Source organism: Phascolarctos cinereus, unplaced genomic scaffold (genome assembly GCF_003287225.1).
Source record: "Phascolarctos cinereus isolate Bilbo 61053 unplaced genomic scaffold, phaCin_HiC Scaffold_726;HRSCAF=1367, whole genome shotgun sequence".
In the NCBI taxonomy this organism is placed as follows: Eukaryota; Metazoa; Chordata; class Mammalia; order Diprotodontia; family Phascolarctidae; genus Phascolarctos; species Phascolarctos cinereus.
In genome coordinates, this window is record NW_027556098.1 from 338515271 (window position 1) to 338532967 (window position 17697).

General features: G+C 37.7%; 1 protein-coding gene across 1 annotated transcript in view; it reads left to right on the top strand.

Moving 5' to 3' along the window:
- LOC110213411 (SET domain bifurcated histone lysine methyltransferase 2) overlaps positions 1-17120 on the top strand; it is an 86683-nt gene extending 69563 nt beyond the window's left edge. The window contains exons 19-23 of the mRNA XM_020993764.2: positions 3885-4018; positions 9935-9972; positions 11275-11409; positions 13140-13211; positions 15856-17120. Of these exons, the coding sequence (XP_020849423.2) occupies positions 3885-4018; positions 9935-9972; positions 11275-11409; positions 13140-13211; positions 15856-15962 (486 nt within the window). The 3' untranslated portion in view covers positions 15963-17120. The remainder of the gene's footprint in view (positions 1-3884; positions 4019-9934; positions 9973-11274; positions 11410-13139; positions 13212-15855) is intronic.
- Positions 17121-17697: the final 577 nt, after the last annotated feature.

Consider the following 17697-nt stretch of genomic DNA (forward strand, 5'->3'; position numbering starts at 1 on the left):
AGTGTCCCAGTTTTTCCATATTTCCTTCAACATCTGTCATTTCCTTTTTCTGTCATGTTAACCAATTTTATAGGTTTGAGGTGGTACCTCAGAGTTGTTTTAATTTACATTTTTAATCAATAGAAATTTAGAGTATTTTTTTCTTATGACTGTCTGTATGAAGACATTTTCACTCAAGCAATTGAAGCACAAAGTACCTGCGTACCAGGAGGCTGTCTTCTAAGAGCCATTCCCCGATAGATAAGTGGCCAGACAATTTGAACAATTCTCAAAAGAATTACAAACTACTAATGACTATATAAAAGACTGTTCTGTGTCACTAATAATAAGAAAAATGCAAATCATCTCATGTTTCATCTTATCTCCAAATTTACAAAAATGGAAATAGACAGTGTTGGAAGGGGTGATGGAAAGATAAGCGCAATTTTCGGTGGGGCTGTAAATTAGTCTAACCATTAAGGAATTTGTAATTCTAAGTTTTTAAAGTGACTAAAATGTCCATACCTTTTAACCCCAGAGATTCTTCCTCCTAAGTATATAGTCCAAGGGAGTCAAAGTTAGAAAGGTCCCATATATACCAAAATATTTATGAGAACACTTCTTGTAGTAGCAAATAGGAAACAAAGTAAATATCTATTGATTAGGGAATAACTACACAAATCATGGTGTATTAAGAAATTATGAATATGGAAAACACAGACATGAATGAGAATAAATATGAAATTATTCAAAGTGAGGTAAGTAGAACCAAGAAGACAATATATACAACTACAATAGCATAAACGGAAAGAAAAACAGCAAAAAAATTTTTTAAAATCAAAACTAAACACTTATTATGACTAACTTCCCTCCCTTCTTTGTAGATATGGGGTAGCATGGGTGTGGAAGACTGTATATTGTCAAACTTGGTTCAAACATTGTTTAGATTTGCTGAAATACTTTTCCCCCTGCACTTTATTATAAGAGATGGTTATCTGGGTGAGGTTGGAGGCAGGTCTGTATTTGGAACTGAAGGTGATATAAAGACTGAAGATATCAAGAGAAAACTTTTAAAATGTGAACACATTTTATCACATTCCTATGACAAAATTTATTGTCATTATTTCTTGGTTACTACAAAAAAGTGCTGCTATGTATATTTTAGTAAATATGGGAACTTTCATACTGTCTTTGGCCTGCTTGTAGTACATTCCTAGCACTGGAATCTCTGGGTCAGAAGCAGTGGACACTTTAGTAATTTTTGTTAACACAAAGGGATTTTTTTTTAAGACAATGAAAGCTAGGGGCATCTAGGGGAAACAGCGAATAGTGTTATAGTCAGAAAGACTCATCTTTCTGAGTTCAAATCTGGCCTCAGACACTTATTAGCTGTGTGACCCTGGGCAAGTTACTTAATCTTGTTTGCCTTAGTTTCCTCATCTGTCAAATGATCTCAAGAAGGAAATGGCAAACCACTCTAGTATATTTGCAAGAAAACTCCAAATGGGGTCACAGAGAGTTGGACATGACTGAAAATGATGGAAGAACTACAGCAACAAGGCATATTACTGAAGAACAACAAAGCAGGGAAGGTAAGACAGAATGATTAATGAATGGGGTGAGATCAACCAGTTAATCAATCAACGAGATCTTCAAGAAAACTAGAGAATATGGAATGAAGAACATAAGAAAGGGGGTTAGTTTGGGCAGGAATAAGGCCCCTCTTAGCTTTGGAAACTGGAGCAGAGAAGGAGATGGACTGAAATGTAGAAAAGTTTTAAGGTGTTAAGTAGAGGAGATAAGGGAGCTCACAATGAATGGCTTGGATCTCCCCAGTAAGTTAGGTGGGGAGGTCTTCTCCAGAGAGAAAGGTTATTGGAGATGGAATTGGAGACTTGCAGAAAGAAAGGATCTGGAGTGTGATACTCAATCAGAAATAAATAAAAGGATTTTCACACCGCAGTTAGGGCCTGGTTGAGGTTCAGTAATATTGCTGGCCAGGAATGCTCTGGTCTGATGCTCCAGGTTGGAAATAGGAACAGAAGAGACAAGGATACATCATTGATTCAGTTGAAGGCAACTCCCCTACATCTGTGTTCGCCATGTTGATGTGTCCATTGAGTCTGCAGCAGAACTACCCCTTTCCTTCTTGTGGGCTGGCTTTTGTACTTAGGCCACCAGAAAGCTACATCAGTAGCTTGAGTGTGGTTCCCAGAACCAGTTAAGTCTTTGCATACATCTTAAGGAAAAACTCACATGGCAAATATTGCTTCTGCAGCTGATAACATGAATTTTTAGTGGACATGGCTGGCATGGATGCATGACTTCTAGCCGTGTTCTGGACTTAGATATAGGAGCAACAGGGAAATAAGTTGATGAGAATGACCAAAGATGGAGGATTGACAGGGTGTCACCTGTGAACCACAAAGGGGCAAGGGATTTAGTAGTAATTTGACAGTAATTCTTTTTTTTCCCCATTTTTAAGCATTTTTGTTGGAAGTTTTGTGTTCCAAATTATATTCCTCCCTCTCTCCCTCCCCTCTCCCTTCCCTGAGACGGTAAGCTATCAGATAGAAGTTATACATGTGTATATATGTAAAACATTTCTATATTAGGAATTTTATACAAGAAGACTTGCATAAAAGAAAAAAATGAAAGAAAGTGAAAAATACGATGCTTTAGTCTGTATTCAATATCAGTTCCTTCTCTAGAGGTGGACAGTATGCTTCGTCACGAATCCTTTGGGATTGTCTTGGATCATTTTATTGCTGAGAAAGCGAAGTCATTTACAATTCTTCAATGAACAATACTGATGTTACTGTGTACAATGTTCTCCTGTTTCTATTCACTTTATTTTGCATCAGTGCATATAAGTTTTTCCAGTTTTTTTCAGAAATCATCCTGATTGTTATTTCTTATAGCGCAATAATATTCCATCACAATCATATACCATAGCTTGTTTAGCCATTCCCTAATTGATGGGTATCCCTTTGATTTCCAAGTCTTAGTTACCACAAAAAGACCTGCTATAAATATTTTTGTACAGATAGGTACTTTTCCCTTTTTTGGATATCTTTGGGATATAGATCTAGCAATGGTATTGCTGGATCAAAGGGTATGCACAGTTTTAGAACCCTTTGGGCATACTTCCAAATTGCTCCCCAGAATGGTTGGATCAGTTCACAATTCTACCAACAGTACATCATGTACCATTTTTCCCACATCCCATCCAACATCCAGCATTTTCCTTTTTTGTCATATTAGCCACTCTTATAGGTGTGAGGTGGTACCTCAGAGTTATTTTAATTCACATTTCTCTGATAAGTAGTGATTTAGAGCATTTTTTCATATGTGTATGGAAAGCTTTGATTTCTTTGTCTGAAAACTGCCTGTTCATATCCTTTGACCATTTATCAAATGAGGAGTGACTTGTAGTTTTATAAATTTGACTCAGTTTTCTATATATTTTAGAAATGAGGCCTTTACCAGAGATACTTGTTGCAAAAAAAATTCCCTCCAGTTTTGTGCTTTCCTTATAATTTTGGTTGCATTGGTTTTGTTTGTGCAAAAACTTTTACATTTTATACAGTCAAAACGATCTGTTTTACATTTTGTAATGCTCTATCTTCTTTGGTCCTAAATTCTTCTCTTATCCATAAATCCTAACAGAGAAACTATTCCATGTTCTCTAAATTTGCTTATGGTATCATCCTTTATGTATAACTCATATAACCCATTTTGACCTTATCTTGGATTATGGTCTGAGATGTTGGTCTATACCTAGTTTCTGTCATACTGTTTTCCAGTTTTCCGAATAATTTTTGTCAACAGTAATTCTAAAATAGAATAAAAGCAGCTATAACAAACAATTGGTTCAATACATTTTATTCGTTTTTTTTTTCCAGAAATGCTCATATTGTCTTAAGAAAGGAGCTACTGTGGGATGTGATATTAAAAAATGTTCCAAGAATTATCATTTCTTCTGTGCCAAACAAGACCAAGCAAAAATACAAACTGATGAACATGGTGGAACTTACAGGTATTTAATGAAAACTTTACTAAGCATGTTTTTTATTTAGGAAGGAGTGTTTTTATTTTTTGTTATTTTGAACTTGACAAATACCATTTGCACAACAACAACAGTCCAAGCATGGGAGATAGCCCATGCAAAAGCACAGAAATAGTAGGAGATCAAATGCTAAGTTCAGGGAAGAGGAAATAGTACAATTTGGCTGGAACGTGAAATAATGAAAAGTAAGCCTAAAAGGAGGTAGATTGTTAAAGACTTTTAAGGCCAGGCCAAGCAGCTAGATTGCTTGGTGGATAGAATGCGGATATAGAGTCAGGAAGACCTGGATTTAAATCCTATTTCACTTACTAGCTGTGAGAGTAAGCAAGTCACTTAACCTCTGTTTGCTTGAGTTTTCTCATCTGTAAAATGGAGATAATAACAGCATCTATTTGTCATTGTGAGGGGAAAAAAAAAGAAATAATACAATATATGTAAAGCACATCCACATCCAGAGAAAGAACTGATAGACTCTGAATACAGACCAAAGCATGTCATTTTCACTTTCTTTGTTTTTTTGTGTGTTTTTTTCCTTTTGATCTGTTTCTTCTTTCACAACTGTGACTAAGATGGAAATATGTTTTATATGACAGCACATATATAATCTATATCAGATTGCTTGCCATTTTAGGAAGAGAGGAGGGGAAGGAAGGAGGAAGAAAAATTTGGAACTCAAAATTTTATAAAAATGAATTCTAAAATTGTCTTTACGTATAATTGGAAAAAGTACTATTAACCCCCCCAAAATTATATGAAAGCACTTTGTAAGGTGCCACATTAAGTGTTAGCTATTATTACTTTATCCGAGCAGCACTTGGAAGCTACTGAGAACTGTGAACCAGAGAATAACATGATTAGATTTGTATGTTAAGAATATTAATTTGGCAGCTGCATGAAAGATTGAGTAGAGAAAGGATAGACTTGAAGTATGGAAACCAATTCAGCATTTATTGCAGTAGTCCAAGCAAGAGCTGATGGAGACCTGTGTAAATGTGGTAACAGTGTGAGTAGAGAAAAGGCATTAATTAGGAGATACTAATTAATGAGCAATGCAAGTGTGCTGTAAATGTTTAACAATCAGCTCTCTCCCACACAAAATGTGCGTGGGCACTTTTAAGTTTAATCTGCATTAACATTTTCTCCATCACTTTCTTAAGAAACAATAATTTATTGTTCCATGACAAATAACAAGCAACAAATTCGTGTTTTGCTGATTGTCTAGCCTTACTTTGTAGCATTTACCGATTTCCAAATTGTAAATGCTTACACTGAAAATTTAACAGTTAACACTCATTAGCCACTCATTAGCACTCATTAGCCACTGGCTTAGCACACCTCTGAAGCAGATACATTTTCTAATGAGAGACAGACAGGAGCAGGAAGCAGATTTAAAGATTGTGAATCTTGACAAAGAGAAGAAAGGAGAATTAGCTCTTGCAGCTGGGTCTTGAGTCGTGGAGAAGAGCAATGCTGCAGAGCCCAGCTGAGTAACTCACCCAACAGGGGAGGAGAGATCTGTGTGAAAATCCCACAGGAAATGACATGTGTGCTTAATGGTACCAGAAGCACGAGTTGCTTTGGTCCCATATATTCTCTATGTATATGCCTCATTACCATTGTAAATAGGTGCTCACTCTTCCCTCTAACACTGTTATATATTTGTGGGAGAGTAAGCCACAAGTTTATAAGGGAAAACGTTTTATAAGCTACTGTTATTACTATATCATCATCTGATATATAGGTATATCATACTATATCATCTTAGTAAAAATGCCTTTGCTTTGAAGTAATTGGATCTTCTGGCTGATTTTTTAAGGTAACTCCCCAGTAGGGGCTTGTGAACTATAGTTGTAGGAGTACAGACACTTTGAACTTGAAGGAGTAGTAGTAATAGTTATTTTCCCTGTGGTGACCCAACCCAAACTTGGGAGTGCTGATTTAGGTATCCCAGAGGAGGTGTTATGAAAAAAAATCCATTGGGTGAACACGCTAACGTGTCAAAATACATGGCTCACAACACTCTTGAGTACAGCCCAAAGTGTGTTAAAATGTAATTGGGAAACATTTATCAAAATAGATAAAAATTAAATATAACAGATAATATTACATTTGTAAACTAAGTCAGTATACAGCCTGTAGAGATCCTTATATACAGTTTAATGGCCCCTGTTTCTATTTGAATTAAACACCACTGATCTACATGCCTAAGGCAAGGGAACCTATGATGAACTGGTTCTCATAATTTGCTTTAAAATGGTATAAAGTTAGTGATAATTGAGAGGTGAGGGTCTGAGCTCTTTATTTTTTTAGGTGAGGCAATTGGCTTGCTCAGGGTCACAGAGCTAGTATCAAGTATCTGAGGTCGGATTTGAACTCAGGTCCTCCTGACTCCGGCTGGGAGCTCTATCCACTGCACCACCTAGCTGCCCTGATACATTTTGATCTCTGAAACCTATCTTAGGGCTTATGGGCTAGATTTATTTATTTATTTATTTATTTCATTCATTCATTCATTCATTCATTCATTCATTCATTCATTTATTTATTATTTTAGTGAGGCAGTTGGGGTTAAGTGACTTGCCCAGAGTCACACAGCTAGTAAGTGTTATGTGTCTAAAGGCAGATTTGAACTTGGGTCCTCTGACTCCAGGGCCAGTGCTCTATCCACTGTGCCACCTGCCTGCCCGTTCTGTGCTCTTTTTAAAGAGCATAGTAGTACCCTAGCTGATGATTATAGATGAGCTGTAAGCTTAAGGACGTGAACACTGTTGATACTCAACAGTTGACGCCTAACTCAACAAAAAGCAAGTCCTGGGAGTCCAATGGAGCCATTGCCCAGCAGAAATGCTGTGCTCTGTCAGGAGCGGGCTCAGTCTCTTAGGGGGTGAGCTACCCAGCACAGATACCACACTCAAATAGAAATCAACCTTTCGCATGGACACCTGATATGCCTTGACTATTTGTCCCCCAAGCATGTGCCTCTACTTTTCTCACTCTTCTCGTTGATGATATGTGTATTTATAGCAGGATCCAGGCTTATGGGGAGTAGGGAGGAGGAAGGGGGCATGTTTTCTAGCTGCTTTCTTTACAATGCCATCTCAGCAAATGCCGAAGCTATTTCAACTGAATGACTCTTGAATAGGGGGAGGGAGTGTTCACTATACCAGATGATTCAGAAATGGTGTCCTCTTAGGCAGAAAGAACTAGAAACCATTCCCTTCGCCTACAGCCAAAACACTAGGTCCTCCAGTTTGCACAGGTTGAAGACCTGTGGCATTATTGCAGAAGGCTAACCTTTGGCTCATTTCAATAGATGCTCTCCTATTTTTCCTTCCGCCTATCTGGCCAACTCTTTTTCAGCGTCCTTTGTTGGCTCCCATCTCCCCCCCCCCCCGAACCTGAGCCTTCTTTCCTTCTTTTTCTATAAACTCTCTCTTGGTGATTCCATCAGTTCCCAAAGGTTCAGTTATTCCTATTTAGCTGACTCCCAACTCTATGTATCCAAGCCACCATTCCAGCAACTACTTCAGGAGCCAAGCATCAGGATTAAGCTTTGAGAAAGCAGAGGGCAGAATGGGATAAGGGCAAGGTTTAACCCCATCTTCAGAGAAATGGAAAAATAACAAACAATTCATCTGGCCAGGAACTGAGAGAGAACAAAGTAGACCCACTAAGGAAAGGCAGCTTCAGGGAGCTCAGCCCCCATGGGCTAGGGAATTTCATGATGACTCCTCAGATGGAAAGAAGGACTTCAATTCATCTCAAAACTGTGCAGTTGCTATTTCTTTGAGGAAATTGTGCTGTTAGCTTTGGAGTTCTTCTCTAGACACTACCTTCCAAGCTACACTGGCCTGCTTGCACTGGCCTTCCTTGCACAGGACGCTCCACCTCCAGAGTCTTCTTTTGCATTGGCTGTCCCTCATCTATGGAATGTTTTCTCCATCTTCACCTCCTCTTCATGGCTTCCCTGATTTCCTTCAAGACTCAGTTTAAATCCCACTTTTTAATAGGAGAGACCTTTTCCTGATCTCCCACCCCAGTGACTTCCCTCTGAGATTACCTTCCCTCCCACTCTGTATGTTATGTATCTTATATGTGCATAATTACTTAATTGTTTCCCCCATTCAAATGTGAGCTCTTTAAGGGAAGGACAGCACTTTTGCCATTCTGTGTATCCCCAGAGCTTAAGCACAGTGCCTGGCACATAGTAAGGGCTTAATAAATACTTGTTGACTGATAGAAATTATTTTACTAGTATGTATTAATAACCAATTATTAATTTGGGATCTAGGCTTTTCTCCTTTATTTACTCACATAAGGCCCAGCCCCCATAAAAAGTCAATTTCTGAAGGACATGACTGATTGATGAGATTGTCTTAGCCCTCAAGGAAATATGCTCTTCAATCTTGGGTAGGAACCTACCCAACTAGGAGACTTAATTTCTGTTCAGAATGTAAACAAAATCCAGTCTAGTTGAGTTCTTGGGGGGGGGGCAGGGAGTTGTGGGGAAAGGAGCCCTTGTACTTGTATCTGTCTATTAGAGTTAAGGGTGACCCAGTTCATGAAGGAGAAAACCAACTAGAGTGATCTGGATGGAGATGGATTCCCCTCCAGATTGCTGGAGGCAGCTAAGTCACATGATCAAGCCATGTTCTCAGCAGGATCTGAAGACTTTTAGCCCACCTCCTCATTAAATGTCCACTAATCAGGGTTGATTTTCACTTGTCAGGAGCATTCCTTTTCAAAAAATATTTAAGGCCTTCAGCCTCTCAGTGTTTTTATCTTTGGTTACTGAAACCACTGACTATAAATTTGTTTGCTAGCTAGCTTAATTAAAAAATGAATTATTAATTACCCAGAAACACTGTCTCTCGGGTTTTTCATTCTTCACAGTGATTTGACTTACCTCTCTTTCCTAAGTGGTAATCCTACATCACTATTTGGCTCTTAGGTATCTCCAACTTTATGTGCTATAGCAACATCTCAAAGACAAGATTAGTAAACTCATTCTCTTCCTCCCATTTCCTTCCTTATTTCTTTCAGGAGCACCACCATCCTTCCAGTCAACAGATTCAAAGCCTCCAAATCAGTCTCAACTCTTTGCTTTCTCACCCCCTACCAAATCCAACCAATTTTGTTGATTCTATAGCTCCAGAATACCTTGCATCTATCATCTTCTCTCCATGCACAGCCACCATTCTAGTTGAATGGACTATTGAAATGGAATCTTAATTTATCTCCTTGTCTCTACTCTCTGATCTGTCTTCCACCTAGATATAAATAGAACCAGAAATTCTCTTATCACTAACCAACTAATCACCAGAGCTTAAATTTGATGTCAGCTAAATTCTTTTAGGTCCAGCTAATTATGTGACTGATTATCTTAAGTAAATGGAAGTCATGGAGCCAATAAAGAAAAATTCTCTTATCACAATAGGGTCATAGACAAGAGATCTGGAAGGGACCACTGTTTATCTAATCCAGCCTTATCTTACTTATGAGGAAAACTGAGGCCTAATGAGCTTAAACGACTTGCCCAAGCAGTAATATGCAACAGGTATTAAGAGTTGAACCCAGGTTCTCTGACTTCAGAGTCCCTGCTGTTTTGAGTACCTGGGGGTAGAGTTGAGCCTTAAGGATTTGGAAAGGAAGAAGAATGAATGAATATGGGAATGTGCAAGCTCTGTTTTGTGGAAAGATGAATAGGAAAACCACACAAAGAATCATAGAGCTATAAGGGCCCTTATTTGATATAAAACAGTATTTTTAAATGTTTAAGATAGCATTTCTGTTTATCACATTGAGAAAATTTTAAAAATGTTTTTCAGGATTTAAGTCAAAGGAAATGCAAAATAAATACTAATTCTTTTAAATTACGTGTTTTAGAGTGTTCTGCCAAAAACACACCGTTCGAAAAAACAACCGTAAGTTTGTCGTCTTTGTTTCTAGATCAAATACCAAATACAGAACTATTATTTGGCTTTAGTAACAGCATAAGTTTAACCTGTGATTTCACTCATACGGAAAAATCCTGGGTGAGGAAAGAAGTCAAGTAACTTGCCTAGGGTCTCACAGCCAAGATGTAGCAGGACTTCACCTAGGTCTTCCCAGCTTTGAGACCAGCTCACCATTCTCCTACTAGGCAGCACTACCTCTATTTTTACCATATGGCATGTTAAAATGCCTATTTTATATTTGTTAAGATTTCGTTTTCCCAATGTAATAAATTTGCCTCCCAGATCAATTTGTAACTAATGTACTATATGGGACCATACAATGCTTATTGTTCTTCTCAGACTGATCATATTGTCTGTTCTGTATGTGACACCCTCCAGATACACTGAAAACAGCCTTGTCCCCTTTTATCTTTAGCAAAGTCATTTGACTCCTATGAATGAGTTTCTTCTCTTTTAAAACAGTGATAATACAATTTTTAAAACTCCTTCCCCTCCCCTTTATTGTGGCTTTGTTGTTATTTTAGGAAACATGGATTAATCTGAATTCTTTATCAAGCCTATGGGCTTGCTATATATGCACATTCTCAATGAGCCTGCCATAAACGGGTAATCTGGGTTTAGAACACAAGATATAATGCGTTAAATAACATTCTACTTTTTGTTCTTATAATATAGAGATGCCATGTCAAAGGAAAATTATACTCTAGGGCATGAATTCTTAACTTTTTTTGTGTTGTGGATTCCTTCAGCAATGTGGTAAAGACTATGGACCCCTTCACAAGTCCATAAGCATTTATTATGTACCCACTATGAACCAGGCACAGAGAAATGTCTGTTGCCTACATTCATAATTGAAGGAAATGATAAATTTAAATAGGAGGTATGGGGAAATAAGATGTAATTTTTTTCCCATCCAAGTTCAAAGAGCCACTGAAGTCTATCGATGGACACTAGGCTAAGAATGCTACTCTAGGGCCTTGTCATCTCAGATGAAAATTACATCCAAAATGGTCTTACTTGAAAGGCCTATACATTTGCCTCAATCCTAGGTTTTTATCATCACTGTCTTTTGTAATATAGTCTATAGTTTCATCTAAGAAAAGGGTCCATTAAGAAATTGCTAATAAAAGATGTCTAGAAAAATAATAAAGATGTCAATTACTCGTGTTTAGCCATCACTGAGTTAGTTAGGCATTGAGTAAGTCACAATAAATTCACTACTAGACACTACATCCTCAAGCTCACTAAAGCCATTTCTATGCCGAAAAGGTGTTTTCCCAACAAAAGTTGATATGCTGAAGAAAATGAAAAATGCTGGGCTCATCGAAAGTTTATTCGAATCTCTATTAGAAGATCTCGATGGGATTCATTTCAAGATTAAGGACAGCAGCACCTCAGAAAAAGGTACCATGATTATCATGTGTTAAAATGTGGAGAACCTTCCTAAAGGCTAGCAAATGAGACATAACAATTTTCTGTGTTGTTTCTCTATTTCTGTTACTTTTCTCTCTTCCCCTCCCCCATGGCAATTGGGGTTAAGTGACTTGCCCAGGGTCACACAACTATTAAGTGTCAAGTATCTGAGGCTGGATTTGAACTCAGGTCCTCTTGACTCCAAGGCCAGAGCTCTATCCACTGCATCACCCAGCTGTCCCTCTGTTACTTTTCTCTCACATTCTTTTAGGATTTAGAGTTCAGTACAATGGTGTTAAACTCAAATAGAAACTGATCTTTGTTGGCCACATGTTGACTTAGAAAACCACAAATTAACATTGTCCGTGTTATGTTGTATTTTTTATTTATTTTCTTAAACATTTCCCAATTGCATTTTAATCTGGTTCAGGCCACACTTGGGGGTTCTGGTTTAGCAGAGTGGGAGCTCCATGAGAACAGGGACTATTTTGTTTTTGTCTTTGCATCATACATTTTATCTTTGTAGTCATACAAGTGCCTAACATATTGCCTTGTATCTAGTGAACCCTTACCAAATGTCTGTTCCATTGCATTGAGTTGGGATGGCAGCCCAGACATCTCGACTTCAAGTTCAACATTCTTGAACTTTTTTATCACAAGATTGATGAATATACAGAAACAAGGAGAGGCTCTGGGAGAACCTTGTTCACAAGATATATATACTGAGAAATGTCAGTGATGTGAAAACGAAAAGATATCAGTAAAACCTCATTTTAAATAACAAGATTAATGAAATCATAATGAATGAGTCTAGCCCCCAGAAGTGATTTGACTAATTACGTCCTGCCCTTCACTGCAGTGTGTGTGTGTGTGTGTGTGTGTGTGTGTGTGTGTGTGTGGAATGTTCCACGTGTCAGACTTTTTTGATGTGTTGATTAGTTTTGCTGAACTATTGTTTTCATCATCTTTTCATTCTTTGTGGAAAGGGATGGTTCTCTGGCAGGGGGCAAGGAATGGGCATATCTGGAAATGGAAGCAATATAAAAAGATATCAATAAAAATTTATTTAGCAAATACATAATTATGTAGTTCAGAGCTGCATTTAACCACAAAACACTCAACTGAGATTTCTGAGTTCTAAGTTGATTGTGCAGAATGCAGTCTCCTTAAAAATCAGTGTATCTATCTCCTTATAGTCTAATTCAGAATTCAGATTGTAATAGCAAAGCCCTCCCAAATTACAAAAAAAAAAGGTGGTTGGAAAGAAGTTTTTTTTATAGTTTTTCACATTTAGATTGAAGCTTAATTTGATAACTCTTGGCTAAAGATCTGAAGCATCCTATTTGAAACTGTGAACTCTTTATAACCAGAGATGCAGCTAGATCATATACTAAACTTCAGCAAAATTAGAATATTCCCTTATTCCTAAGAATGAGAATTATGAAAAGCAAATTAATTCAGCTTATGTTTTTCATTTGTCTCAATCACTGATAAGGAACACAGTATTATTTTATATTTGTTCTAATACCACCTATACTTTCGTGGATATATATTATCTTCCCTGTTTGAATGTGAGCTCATCAAGGGAGGGCAATGATCATTTTGCATTCCTAATACACAGTTAAGTGCTTATTGAAAGCACTCGTCGATTGACTAGTGAAGGTCTGGTCCCCATGTAGATAGCTGACTAAAATGAATCCTTCTCTCTTCTCTCCTCCCAGAATTACAAGAAATTGCAACCTTACTTTTTGACTGTGCCATATTTAGAAAATCACTAAGGAAAATATCTGCAGGTATGTACTTTTGAGTTTAAAATAACCATTATAGCAGAGTTTAGATAAAAACATTTAAGGCATTGAAAGAGTAAGTGAATAGAGAACTGGGCCCCCAGTCAAGGAAACCTGGATTCAAATTCTTCCTCTGGCAATATACTGCCCACTCAGTACCCAGAGTACCTCTCCGTGTAATCTGCAAAACATTTGTTAATGGGAGTTCCTTTCTGGAACTTCCCTGTACTGATGAAATCCCAGATCTAGACCCCTCATCATTTTTCATTTAATATTTTTTTAAAACTTAGTATTTTGTTTTCCCCCAGTTACATGTAAAAACAATTTTTGACATTTGTTTTTAAAACTTTGAGTTCCAAATTCTCTCCCTCTCTCTCCACCCCCCCCATTGAGAAGGCAAGCAATTAGATATAGGTTGTATATGTGTAGTCATGCAAAACATTTCCATAATAGTCACATTGTGAAAGAAACCATAGACAAAAAAAATACTCAAGAAAAATAAAGTTGGGGCAGCTAGGTGGTGCAACGGATAGAGCACTGGCCCTGGAGTCAGGAGGACCTGAGTTCAAATCCGGATTCAGACACTTGACACCACTAGCTGTGCGACCCTGGGCAAGTCACTTAACCCTGATTGCCTCACCAAAATAAATAAATAAATAAATAAAGTAAAGTTTTAAAAAAGTATGCTTCAGTCTATATTCAGACACCATCAGTTATTTTTCTGGGGATGGACAGCATTTTTCATCATAAGTCATTCAGAATTGTGTAGGATTATTGTATTGCTGAGAATAGCTAAGTCATTCACAGTTGATCATTGTACAATACTGCTGTTACTTTGTACACAGTACATTTCACTTTGCATCAGCTCATGTAAGTCTTTCTAGGTTTTTCTGAGAGCATCCTGCTTATCATTTCTTATAGTACAGTAGTATTCCATCATAATCACATACCACAATTTGTTCAGCCACTCCCCAGTTGATGGGCATCCCCTCAACTTCTAATTCTTTACCCCCAGGAAAGAGCTGCTATAAATATTTTTATACATATAGGCCTCTTTCTTTTTGTTTTTCATCTCTTTTGGGATACAGACCTAGTAGTGGTATTGCTAGGTCAAAGGGTATGCATGGTTTTATATCCCATTGGGCATAGTTCCAGATTGCTCTACACAGTGGTTGAATCAGTTCACAACTCTACCAGCAGTGCATTAATGTCTCGTTTTTCCCATGTCCCCTCTGACATTGGTCATTTACCTTTTCTGTCCTGTCAGCCAATCTAATAGGTATGAGGTACCTCAGAATTATTTTAATTTGCATTTCCTTTATCAATTGGGGAATGGCTCTTACTTGCATAAATTTTACTTCTCTATATGTTTGAAAAATGTATATTATTCCCTCTTTGAGCCAATTCTGATGAGAGTAAGGTTCACTCATTTCCTCTCACCTTCCCTTATTCCCCTCCACTGTTAAAGCTTTTTCTTGCCTCTTTTATGTGAGATAATTTACCCCATTCAAACTCTCCCTTTCTTCTTCTTCAATACATTCTTCTCTCATCCCTTAATTTTATTTTTTAGATATCATCCCTTCATATTCAATTCATACCTGTGCCCTCTGTCTATATATATGTCTTCTTACTACTCTTAATGAGAAGGATCTTATGAGTTACAAATATCATCTTCCCATGTAGGAATGCAATCAGTTTAACCTTATTTAAGTCCTTTATAATTTCCCTTTTCTGTTTATCTTTTTGTGTTTCTCTTGAGTCCTGTTTTTGGAGGTCAGATTTTCTGTTCAGCTCTGGTCTTTTCATCAAGAATGCTTGAAAATCCTCTATCTCATTGAATGTCTATTCTTTTCCCCTGAAGGGTTATACTCAGTTCTCCTAGGTAGATGACCCTCATCATTTTTTAACACAAAAAAATTCCTTTGTTTTTGCAAGGTTTTCTAAACCTGTGAATGAATTAATGAATGAAACAATAATACTTTGCAAAAGGCAACCTCATATTGATGTTTGGAGAGGGAACCTCATTTTCCCCTATTAGAGAAAAGTTGTAACCTTATTTGGGGTGATTCTCATGGACTACAGACAGTGATCACTCTGAAGAAAGATAAAACTAAAGGTGCTATCCAGTTGACCACCAAAGATCTCTGAAGCATTTTCATGATAGATCTTTAGTGCAAATGTTCTTACTAAATTACATTACAGGTGGTAGTGATCTGCATCTCTCTACAATGGAATTTGATTTTTATGTTCTGTCATGAAGTAATTTAAGTGATAGTTATAGATGGTGTCTTCACAGGGATTTGCTACCTAGTTTTAAGGTGGGGTTAAAACCAAATCTAGAATTGTGCTCTGGATGAAAAGTGTGTGAGTTTGCAGGGAGAGATATCAGGTGAGTTATTTTTGTGTGTGTGACACCTAAAATACCTACTTCATTTAAGGGAGCATAATTACCCTCCATTCCCCAATCAGAGTACCATGTTTCAGAGAGAAATCTTGAGATAAAACAAAGTAGAATTTTGATATTTTGAATTGATCTAACATCCTTAAAGTGATTTAAGATGTATCTGGAAGTGACTTGTGAGCAAGGGTACAACACTTCATGCTGTAAAAACAGAATGATCTGAAATAACTTTATTTGTTCTTACTACAGACACTGTGATATCAAAACTTCAGAGTGAGCAGGAGCACCTGCAGAAGAAGATAGAAGTACTCCAAGACATTGGAGAAAACATGTTTCCTCTTCAGAAAGATATATAGCATTAAGTACTCAGCTGGTTCTTGACCTTTCTTTTTAACCTGCTGTTTCTTAAACTGGGCACTTGTGGGGAATTTTTTAAGAATGTTTTATCACTGTACTGTTCTCATCCTATGACCTCTCAATGATTTTTCCCTCCATTTCCAAGTAGAATCCTCCCTTGTAACTCTTCCCCATTAGATTGTGAACTCATTGAAGGCAGGGATTGTCTTCTGCCTCTTTTTGTATCTTCAACACTTTTAGCACAATGACAGGCACATTGTAGGTGCTTGATGTTTATTGATTGATTAGTAACAAGTAATGAGCCAAGCCAACACATTTTATATGGATTTATGTGAATGTCATAACCTTTATTATGAAATAATCAGATTCATGCTGTGACTTTTTAAAAATTGATGCTTTGTTATCGTTCGGTCATTTCAGTTGTGGCCAACCCCATTTGAGGTTTCTTGGCAAAGATACTGGAGTGGTTTGCAATTTCCGTCTCCAGCTCATTTTACGGAGAAGGAAACCGAGGCAAACTGAAGTTAAGTGACTTGCTCCCAGTCACATAGCTAGTAAGTGTGTGAGGCCACATTTGAACTTAGGTCTTCCTGACTTCAGGCCCAGCACTCTATCCACTTCAGCACTCCACTGCCTTTAATTGATTCTACTTAAAATTAATTGATTTTGTACTGTAATGGACTAAGGCATGGTTGTCTCTGATCTGGCCTGTAATGAATCAGGTTTAGAAATCCAGTTTTATTATTAATCATGGTTCTGTTCTTGTGTCAAGGAAATATGTTACCCTTGAAGGAAGCAGGTGGATCCCAAGGAGTCTGTTCTAGTGTCTTTATGCCACTAAGCTATCTCTCAAGGACGTCTGGTTTGTTATTTGAAGAGGTCTGATTCGCTTCCTCTGTCCTCGCAGATGCAGACTCAAACAATGAACATTTCTTAGTCATAGGAGGGAAGGAAGGGGTTGTTGCTGGCCTCATCTCCAAACTTCCATCCAATCATGTTTTCGTCCATCTATGATGCTAGGCTGCCTATTTTATGTACTCTCCAAAACTATAAAAGAGAGTTGTCCCCCACATTCAAGGTTTTAGCTTTGCTGGGGAAGATGAGATTCTATTTATTGGTAAATTCATGCTTTACTAATAAATTGATTGGGCTTGAAACTTTGTGCCTTAGTCTGTCTTAATTTTAACTGTTAACGGTTTGGAAGCCACAAAGGCATTGGGGATGGGAAGTTTAGCTCTGGGGCAGCCTTTTGGGGGGTATTTCCCTTTTAACAGCACTCAGGTAAGACTTTCCACCCAGATAGGAGTACCCCCTTCAGTCCCAGCCTTTCAGAGCTAAGGTAAGTCCCACACATACTGTTGGGAAAATCTTGCCTTGTTTCTCTTATGTTCTGTTTGTGTTTAAGTGTGACTGTTGATAGCATTTGGCAATCATAAACCCAGAAATCAGAATTAGGGATTAAGAATGTTGAAGAAATGTTTTTTTCCCTCTTAAAGGGCTCCAGATTTCCTGCCGGGAGAGGCCCACATTATTGACATTGACATCCCTTTAGGGAAATACTGTAACACCAAGACACCCCTTAGGGAATTGCCCACTTCCACTTCAGGGAGTTGAAGGAGTAATGAAGAAACAGAGATACTTCATATCTGAAGAAGGGTTTGGGAAAGCATGTGTCCCCAGTAACCATTAATGGCAAGTGGCATGGCCGGCAGTCATAAATAACCATAGCTGGTG